We start from the raw sequence: 10,623 nt of genomic DNA on the forward strand, positions 1-10,623 counted from the left end.
AGCAAGTAACTATCGTCCGGTATCATTAACGTGTGTGATTTGCAAAATAATGGAATCCGTGATTAGGGACAAAGTAGTCAAATACTTAATGGAACAAAAGTTGCTGTCTGAGTATCAACATGGTTTTATATCAAAACGCTCATGTACCACTAATTTGTTAGCTGCTCTCGACTCTTGGACTAGGTATTTGGACAGTGGCATACCTGTCGATGCAGTGTACCTTGATTTCGCCAAAGCATTTGACAGTGTTCCACATCAACGCCTTATTAAGAAACTTGGATCATATGGCATCAGTTCATGTTTGCTAGCTTGGATCTCAGATTTCCTGATTGGGAGAAGACAGCGTGTTAGGGTGAACGGCAGTTTTTCGGACTGGGCACCAGTATCGAGTGGTGTTCCGCAGGGAAGCTGCCTTGGTCCAGTTTTGTTTGTAATATTTATTAACGATCTTCCAGACGTTGTGGACTATCTGTGCCAAATGTATGCAGTGACACTAAGGTGTTCTCTAGAGTAGACAAGGAAGAGTTCATAACTCAGCTCCAAAGTGATCTTGACAGCTTTGTACAGTGGCTGATAAATGGCAGCTTAGGTTTAATGCAGACAAGTGCCATGTCTTGCACTTGGGATATAGAAACCCACACCATCAGTACACAATGAGAAATCATGACTCTAGCGAGACTGTCATACTTCAGCCTACTAAAGAGGAAAAAGATTTAGGTGTGTTAGTAGATAAGGAACTGAAGTTCTCTAAGTACATAGAAACCCAAGTAAATAAAGCAAACAGAATCGTTGGCCTCATTAGGAGGTCGTTCACTCATCTTGATAGAGATAACATGAGACAATTGTTCACTGCACTTGTACGTCCCCACTTGGAATTTGGCAATGTAGCATGGGCACCACGACTACAGAAAAACAAAGACCTCATAGAAAGTGTTCTAAGACGCGCAACTCGGGTCATTCCGGATTCAAAGATCTAGAATACACAGAAACGACTGAAAAAGATAAGAATACCTAGCATGCAGTATAGGAGAGACAGAGGAGACCTAATTGAAGCGTACAAATACACACATAATTTATACTATGTTAGCACGAGCCCTCTAAATCTTGATTCCACCAGCACCACCAGAGGACACAGATTCAAACTCTCCAAAGAAAGGTGTTCTCTAAACCTTAGGACAGAACTTTTTCTCAGTTAGGGTAGTCGACAAATGGAACCGCCTGCCTGCAACAGTTGTCGACGCCCCTTCATTGCAGGCATTCAAGTGCCGTCTTGATGCTCATTTTGAAACAGAAAAATACTGTTTGTAAAGTTAAATTCAGACACCTCCTTCCACTATGTGGCATGCCCAGTTTTGAGAGACTTGAATTATATATGTTCACGAATGCACAAGAGCAGATAAAAGGCTGTAAAAGCCTACATAAATCTGGACTTATATCATATCATATCATATCAAACATTAGTAATAGGTGCTATTTACAAACCACCTTCAAGCACAATAGACTATAAAACACCCGTGTCTGTGAAACTCCACAAACTTACCATGAAGAACTTAAACTCAAACTTTCTCATCGGTGGTGACTATAATCTTCCTGATATTGACTGTGAGAACGGGACATCAACAAACAGACACAATAATAAACAAATGAACTTTTCCTGGAAACAAGTATGGTCCTTAATCTACAGCAAATGCTGCATGGAACGTTTTCACAAACTGTCCTAACCTAGTAAACAACATGAAATTGATATCAGGATGGAGAGACCAAGACATCCCTCAAGTAGAATACCTGTGTAACCCTCCCAGAAGAAAGCCAATGAAGCGTAAAATATATTTGTGGAAAAGGGTTGCCATTGTGTCTATGAAAAATGAAATTAAACCATTTTGGTAGCTTTTTTCTTTAAAAACATCACAAAAATGTGTCCATTAACTCCCTTTGGAATTGTGTAAAGAATAACCTCCTTTTAATACAAGAAGACAATATACCAACAAAACTAACAACTTCTTCAAACCTTGGATGAATACAGAGATCAAACGCATCTTGAGGAAGAAGACAAAAATTGTTCAAAATAGCAAAACTGTATCTATCTGAGACTGTCCTTAAGAAATATCGAGATATCAAACGATCTGCGAGAAACCAGAGCCGAACAGCTTATAATAATATATTGTGGTTTCCAGCTAGGTAATTACCGATGAGTACCTGTATTCCTTCAATAGCCAAATTATCTATCATTCCAATGACAACATTACTTCTGATCATGTGTGATACGAAATTAATTTTACAAAAGGAATAACTTCAATTGAATAGAATTCAAATAGACAAAATATATGTAATAAATAATAACTAGATAAAAACATAAACACTAGCCTATCTCCCTGAATCCAGTGGGCATCGGCAATACACTGATGTAACGAAGGATCATTGACACAGACTAGAGTAGACAAGACAAATTTTCAAATTGGGTCAGGGTGAGGGATCAAGGTTACACCCAGGTTATTTTACTCGCACCAAGTCAAATAATATGAGTCAAATAAGGCAAATATTATTGGGTTGATCAAGTAATAAAAATCAAGAAATATATTGGGTGCCACTGTGATGACTTGGGCCGCTCCTGGAGAGTTTGTAGTCAAATAGCCCGAAACGTCAACAAAAAGAAAACACTAGGAGAAAGATAGACAGAGGGAACTCGTGGATAAGTTCCCAGGGAGTGGGAGATCAGACGATTGCACTGAGCCTAGCCTGAGCAAAGGAAAGAGAAAGGAGAAGCTTATGTTTCATTACTAGACAATGGTAACAATGATAAAATAAAGAAATCGGGATTAACAAACACAATACATTTATTACGCAAACTAAGTTACATCTACTACACAAATAGGAACGACACAAATCTATTCCTCCTTCTCGTCTCTCTCTTGACATCCATAAGTAAGAAACACCACAATAATAAAATAATATAAAGCAGTATTGTGTTCAGCTCAATGAAACTTTCAAGAACTCCCTTTGATTTCATGCGCCTAGCTTATATAGCGCTGGTTCGAACCCCCTGGTTGGATGGTTGAAATATTCAGAAAACCTAGCAACCCGAGGAGGGCACAGTCGACCCCATCCTCAATGAGATTACATATGTCATAGCAACCAGTGCCAGGGCATAACAGAAACAATATGTACGAATTTACAAAGGGTTGGGACATGGGTTAGGTTCAGTGGAGCCACCATGTTTCTCCATACGATTTTCTTCTCACCAGTCGGGTGCTTTTTCATTGGTTATCACCAAACCTGAATGGCTCTTTTATTTGTCTCTTGCGATGCACGCATGAACTGATGGTGGGTTCATTCTTGCACCCTCTCAGTTGAGGGACCTCGGACACCACACAGGGGCTGTAAAGATTTTCTCGACAGGTGATGCAAAATATATGGGGCTTTTTTTTCTGCCACAAATATGACGTCCATTGTGGTACATACTTTTATTCTTCACCTCATCATCTTTTTTTATACTCATTTGGATAGCTTAATCCTCTAGTTTTTCCACATTTAATTCTATACATTTGCCCTTTGGGGGGCGGGTAAGGAAAGAGGTATTCTTTCATCTGACCTTCTCTTGATAAAATTGCAGAGTGAGTTTTTTTGATTTTAGCATGGAAAATTTTGGTCCTGATGCTGTTTCCTTGGTTAAGGTACATAACATACATTATCTCACTCAACTCAGGTGTGAATGAGTCTTTCCTGGCCATAGACAGGGACGGATATTGTAAGAGTGTTAGTACAAAAATTATACCTAACAGCTGACTGGTACTGTATGCAATGGTAAAATTGCTCTTCATAGTCAGCTTGGGGAAAAATTGAATGATTGTGAAACAAATTGAGCGAGGTAACTCCTTGGAAATGCACAATATTGATTTATTTATTAATGTAACACCATCAAGGGTTATATGAATGTAAAGGCGGTCAGTGACAACTTGGGCTATGTGGAGGTCATGGGTCATCATTGTCTGGGCCTAATGAATGACAACAATGAGAGACTTTCCGACGTGTGTGTCCTAGCATACTTCTCAGAAAATGTCTTTCCACATGTCACACATTAGTTTGACTTTTCACCCGTATGAGTTCTGATGTGTTGATGTAAATGCGAATTCTGAGTAAATGCCTTTCCACATGTCACACATTTATATGGTCTTTCTCCTGTATGAGTTCTAATGTGGTCTTGTAAGTGTAAATTCAGAGTAAATGCCTTTCCACAAGTGACACATTTATTTGACTTTTCACCCGTATGAAATCTGATGTGTCGATGTAAATACGAATTCTGAGTAAATGCCTTTCCACATGTCACACATTTATATGGTCTTTCTCCTGTATGAGTTCTAATGTGGACTTGTAAGTGTGAATTCAGAGTAAATGCCTTCCCACAAGTTACACATTTAAATGGTTTTTCTCCTGTATGAGTTCTAATGTGTACTTCTAATTGTGAATTCTGAAAAAATGCCTTTCCACAAGTGGCACATTGAAATGGTTTTTCTCTTGTATGACTTCTAATATGTACTTGTAATCGTGAATTCTGAATAAATGCCTTTCCACAAGTGACACATTTAAATGGTTTTTCTCCTGTATGAGTTCTTATGTGTGCTTGTAATTCTGGACTCCGAGTATATGCCTTTCCACAAGTGACACATTTAAATGGCCTTTCTCCTGTATGAGTTCTAATGTGTACTTGTAAATCTGAATTTCGATTAAATGCCTTTCCACAGGTCGGACATTTAAATGGCCTTTCTCCTGTATGAGTTCTAATGTGTGCTTGTAATTGTGAATTCCGAGTAAATGCCTTTCCACAGGTCGGACATTTAAATAGCCTTTCTCCTGTATGAGTTCTAATGTGTACTTGTAATTGTGAATTCCCAGTAATGCCTTTCCACAAGTGACACATTAAAGGCCTTTCTCCTGTATGAGTTCTAATGTGTACTTGTAAATTGTGAATTCCCCAGAAAATGCCTTTCCACAGTCGACCATTTAAAGGTCTTTCTCCCGTATGATTCTATGTGTACCTGTAAATTGAATCCTCGAAGAAGTCCTTTCCACAGGTCCACATTTAAATGGCTTTCTCTTGTATGAATTTGATGTGTTTCTGTAAATGACTTCTGAGTAAAGTCTTTTCCACAGGTCACACATTTAAATGGTCTTTCTCCTGGTATGAGTTTATGTGTACTTGTAAATTTAAATTCTTAGCAAAATGCTTTCCACAGGTCTACATTTAAATGGTCTTTCTCCTGTATGAGTTCTAGTGACTTGAATGAAGTCATAAAAATGATTTCCAAGTAATTAATGGTCTTGTTCACATGAAGTCGGAACATTTAAATGGCCTTTCCCGGTAATTAGATTCTGTAGTTGTGTGTTGTTGTAAATAATAATTCTTAGCAAATGCTTTTCCACAGGTCACACATTTAAATGGCTTTTCCCTTGTATGCGTTTTGATGTGTTTTTGTAAATAAGAATTCTTAGCAAATGCTTTTCCACAGGTCACACAATTATATGGCCGTTCTCCAGTTTGGATTCTTGCGTGATTTTGCAACCGTGAAGTTGTAGTGTTTTGAGATTTTGTATCAACTTGAGGCTCGTCAATTTCACTGAAGTCAAATCTTTGATCTGGTCTATTGTGATTTGTGGAAAGATGTTCCACAGTAGTATCATGATTGTTCTGGAAACCAGTGCCAGGCTCTTGCCATTCCACACAACTGTCTGTAGTTTCATCTACGTCAATTTCAATTTGGATGTCTTCATGAAGTCCATTATTCAAAGACTGGTCACAGCTGTCAAGATCATTGTTGTCTGTAAAATAGATAAGAATATTCTTACCTCCACAAAACAATAACTAGAATAAGAAATACCTCCACAAAACAATAACTAGAATAAGAAATATATTGGAAGTGATAAATTGTCCCCAGAAAAAAATTACACTTTAAGTATTATAACTATAACTGACATAGAGGTGTCTGATGATGTATTTCTAAAAGCCCTTATTTTGTTATTTTGACACCTGAAAATCATAGTGAAAATCCCCCCCCCCCTCTCTCTCTCTCTCTCTCTCTCTCTCTCTCTCTCTCTCTCTCTCTCTCTCTCTCTCTTCCCCCCCCCCCGCCATCCAATAGAGTACTTTTTTAAAAAATGCCTCCTATTAAACCCACCCCCCACCACTACCACCCCGCCAATTTATTAAAAAAAACCTCTTGCTCTCTCCATTCATCAATAATAAATAAATACAAAATATACCTTATGACAACCTGTCAGCTTAGGCAAGATTACTCCACTTGACAGGGACCACATCTTTTTGAAAGTGCCCTAAATTGAGATGATGAGACATGGATTAAAGCCTTGACCACATACAAGTCAGTAATAACAAACCTGGCACTTTTGGGTAGTTTATCAAAATTTAATACATTAGGCAAACAAGACAGAGCTAAGGCTAACATTGCTCGGCAGGGACCATTTCTTTCTAAAAATACCATAAAAAAAATAAATAATTGGTTTGGTTATAGAAATGAAGCTATCCAAGTTTGCCCAATGGCGATACATGATGCTATATGGGATCTTGGCTCACTAATAGTATTGTGGATTCATGACGATGTGCACATATTTGCAGGTCTGATACCCCAAATTGTTATGGGCCCATTATTGTATAATGGAAATACTCTTAAACCAATGCTGAATATTGTCCATGACAATAGTGTAAAACCAAGCCTAAAGTTGTGTTTGGTTTACCAGACCTGCAAACACGTGCACACAGTATACTTCCAATTCACATGTGAGGAGATTCTATAGAGATAGAATGAGATTGACGCCACACACCTCTTGGAATTTGTTAAGGAGTGAGGTCCGTGCTGCCATCTTGCTTTGATTACACAGAGAAAATGGTCATATGGTTTAAAGTGTTCCAAAACTAAAAATTCTTTCTAGCAACGAAAAATGTAATCAAATTTCAAACGTCCAGTTCCAGAGGAACACACTCAAATGTTTACAAATCATATGCTAAAAATAAACAATAAATAGTACAATATAGAGAGATAATTTACAAGGAAAAAAAAATATTATAATCTCCTAAAACAATACTATACATTCTACTGTTTCCCTCCCAGCCAAGGGTCAGGACAAAACTAAGTAATCTCCTTCCAAGACAAAGACAGAAAGCAATTGGAAAACAGAAAGAGCAGTAAAGAAGACAAAGCAATAGTTAATTATGTTAGTAGGTGGTCTGTTTCTCTCTCTATTCCCACCCCCTCCCTCCCTTTACTTCTCGCATCCCTTCCCCTCAGTTTGCCATGGTGGTGCTATTTACTACTATTTTTCAAGAACATCCAAGGTGCCAACTCAGTCTCGGTGCAACCCTAAGTATTTAGTTATTCAGACTCGAGTCTGAATAGTCTCCCGTGGTTATTCGGACTCAAATTCCAATGGCCATGTGCAATCAACAGATTATTTGGACTCAAGTCTAAAGAGCCTCCGGTGGGAGTATAGCTTTTGTTTGTTGTTTTTAAAAAATATATTTTAATTATTGAAAGAACCGGAAACAGAGGCAGGCAGAATACAACATAGATTGTCTGCCTGCTGGATGACACAGGAATGGACAACACCCGGGAGCTGCATACACTCATGGAGGACAGGACAGAATGGCGAAGACTTGTGGCTCATGTTGGGCGCCCCATAGGGCGGCCTAAGTAAGTAAGTACTAAGTTACTATACGAGGGATTTGACGTTTGACTGTTGAAGCCTATCAGGAGGAATAAATGGGTCGATGGCTCATTGAGACGATCGAGACAAGAGTCATCCGCCAGCCTCTCAAATTGAATCCTCAAGGGACGCAAAAGATGCGCGCCCGAAGCAGACTTGGAGACGCTCACTAACTGTGCTTGAAGAACTGAAGATGGCAGCAGCATCTAATGGTTCTCACACTACAATGTTATGACAAAACTCATTACAGCACTCATTACGTGCACCGTCGCCAACCCTCCCGGAAACTTCATCACAACACACCGTTCAACTGGATGCTCTGTGGATTCGGGCTCTTGACCACAACGGGTACATGTTGGACAGATGGCAAATCCCCATGGATGAAGTGAGGCTCTTGACCACAACGGGTACATGTTGGACAGATGGCAAGTCCCCATGGATGAAGTGAGGCTCTTGACCACAACAGGTACATGTTGGACAGATGGCAAGTCCCCATGGATGAAGTGAGGCTCTTGACCACAACGGGTACATGTTGGACAGATGGCAAGTCCCCGTGGATGAAGTGAGGCTCTTGACCACAACGGGTACATGTTGGACAGATGGCAAGTCCCCATGGATGAAGTGAGGCTCTTGACCACAAAGGGTACATGTTAGACAGATAGCAAGTCCCCATAGATGAAGTGAGCGTGCTGTTAGATGCAGGCCTCACTTGAGAGACTACCAAGAAGATAGTCAAAGACAGATGCTGAGACGGACGCTAGTAGAGACCCCGTGTTCCACGAGGAGCAAAGAGTATTAAGTCAAGTAAGTCAAGTAAATGATCCTCATCTGGACCAAACCCAAACCTGGGAACGCGCGAGGTGCCTGGTTTTAGAGGGGTTATTTTTTCTTTTTTTTTTTTTTGTTGTTGTTGTGTCTTGATTTTTGGGGGTCTTTTTATTTTCCATTACGAAGGTCATTTAAATTTTAAATCGATCCATTTTTAAAGGACTAGTTTTCTGACCAAAACAAATAAATAAATAAATAAAAACTTGACCTTTTTTATAGCGCAATGTCCACTAAACGTGCTCAAATCGCGTTACAGAGAGACCCTGACCAGCAGCAACACGTAACATGTAGAACGAGACATTAAGTGCCAGACAATATAGAAAGTAAAGTTGTCGTCGTATATATCGCCACGAAATTTTCATTCTTAAATTCCGTCTGGCACTTTTCTACTCACTTCATTTTCTGTTATTATCAACAAAACAACAAAAGCGCCTGCTCCACCCACTTTTCTGAATGGCTGCCTCTATTCTCATCCCCCCCCCCCCCCCCGGCCGATTGGATTACCGAAAATAACGTCGCCGGCTTTTTGCGATTTGGATTTGATTGTTTTTTTTTTTAATTGTGCAACTTGTGACAAGAAACTTAACAAATTACTGCATTACAACCTTTGGATTAAACATACAACAATTGTGGACTACTATTATGAAGACTAGCATCCTAGACTAGGGGGATGAGAATAGTCACTTCGTTTCTGAATTGATACTCACCCCCAATACCGGAGCTTACCCAATGTCCCCATCATCTCCATGTTACATGTTTGTGTTGAGATTAGAGTTTTTGGCATTACTGCTGACCGCTGACTTGGAAACAAACTTCGCGGAGTTTGTGTTTGTTGAACCCATGACCCCAAGAAGTCGGGAGAGGAGCCCGAGATAGACACAATGTTTGAAACCAATAGGATTCCACCCTAGAAAGAGTAGCGTTAGCTCTCCTCATGGAGTGTTGTATGGCGTCCACTGTCCACTTCATAGCGCCCCTCTCACAGCCAGACACAGGTGTCGTGGATTCGAGTCCTCGTGGCCTCGAAAATTCGATTCTCTATTGTCTTCTGGCACTTTCCTAAACACTTCATTTTCTGTTTTAAAAATGGTTAAAGCAATTTATGAAACCAAAGCTTTCAATGCGACTCTCCAAGATGCTATGAGTCATGAATTCAAGTCCAATATTTGTCTACACTATACACGAGACGAGGGTATTTCAAGCTGTCTTCATGAAAATGAAATCATCGTGAGATGCCAAATATCACATTTGATCCCAAAACTATGGCACTGGGATATCAAAATAAAGATATTGAAAAGATAGCGATACGTCTTGAAAAAAAAAAATAGATGGTAGCAATTCTCTTTGTTTTACTATGGTTTTTTTTTGTTTTTGTTTTTGTATTTTTTTAGATTTTTCTTTTTCTTTTTTTGCATTGGTTTTTTTTTTGTGCGTTTTTTGTTTGTTTGTTTGTTTGTTCTTTTTGTTTTGTTTTCTTGGGGGGGGGGGGTGTATATATATCTGTACATTAAGAAACTACATCTATTGAGGCGAGATCAAACTAAATTGCAACATTGTAACTGATCTCTCACGAGTTGTGGAATGGAAAATCGCTTTGAAAGGAACAGACTTGTGCCCACCTACTTCCAGGCCCGATTGAAATACAAGTCACTTTTTTCTGTTCTCAAGACTTTCTAGAGACAGATCATGGGGACAATTTATGACAGCGATGATGAGATGGAGGCACCGGTGACTGGGTGGTGTTGAAGCATGTCAATCTGAATTCGTATCCAATGCGATGCATGCAGCAACTTGGGGACATCGTTGGCGGCTTTTTGTGGCTAGAATCTGTTACTTTGTTGATATTTATAATAATAAACATGACAGAAAGATAATGAAGATAAATTCTAAGCCTTTTTATTCCTTTGTGAGTTTCGTATATTGTATACTTTCCATGATACCAATGAAGAGTCAAGACTTTGGCCTATCCTTGTAGTAGTAGTAATGATACTAATAATAATAGTAATAATAATAATGATGATCATGATGACGACGACGACGAGGATGATGACGATGATGATGATGATGATGATGATAATAATAAAA

At 39.2% G+C, this 10,623-nt stretch overlaps 1 protein-coding gene across 1 annotated transcript; it reads right to left on the bottom strand.

Annotated features, from left to right (window-relative positions):
- Nucleotides 1–3,873: 3,873 nt before the first annotated feature.
- On the bottom strand, nucleotides 3,874–8,359 carry LOC144957546 (uncharacterized). Its single transcript, XM_078888893.1, has 3 exons — nucleotides 8,014–8,359; nucleotides 5,426–5,814; nucleotides 3,874–5,023 (listed from the first exon to the last, which is right to left on the bottom strand). The coding sequence occupies exons 1-3, from the start codon at nucleotides 8,357–8,359 to the stop codon at nucleotides 4,076–4,078; spliced, it is 1,683 nt and encodes a 560-aa protein (XP_078745019.1). The 3' UTR covers nucleotides 3,874–4,075.
- Nucleotides 8,360–10,623: the final 2,264 nt, after the last annotated feature.

The sequence above is a fragment of the Berghia stephanieae genome, chromosome 12, assembly GCF_034508935.2.
Source record: "Berghia stephanieae isolate SIO BIC M18660-M18661 chromosome 12, UCSD_Bste_1.3, whole genome shotgun sequence".
In the NCBI taxonomy this organism is placed as follows: domain Eukaryota; kingdom Metazoa; phylum Mollusca; class Gastropoda; order Nudibranchia; family Aeolidiidae; genus Berghia; species Berghia stephanieae.

Bases quoted from the DNA above. Each gene is read 5' to 3' on its own strand.
- LOC144957546 (XM_078888893.1), bottom strand. From the start codon at position 8,359: ATGTACCCTTTGTGGTCAAGAGCCTCACTTCATCCATGGGGACTTGCC. The intron at 5,815-8,013 runs GTGTGTTGTGAT...TCTATTTTACAG, and splicing joins ACAGAGCATCCAGTTGAACG to ACAACAATGATCTTGACAGC. The intron at 5,024-5,425 runs GTGACCTGTGGA...AGGTACACATAG, and splicing joins GGGAAAAGCCATTTAAATGT to AATCATACGGGAGAAAGACC.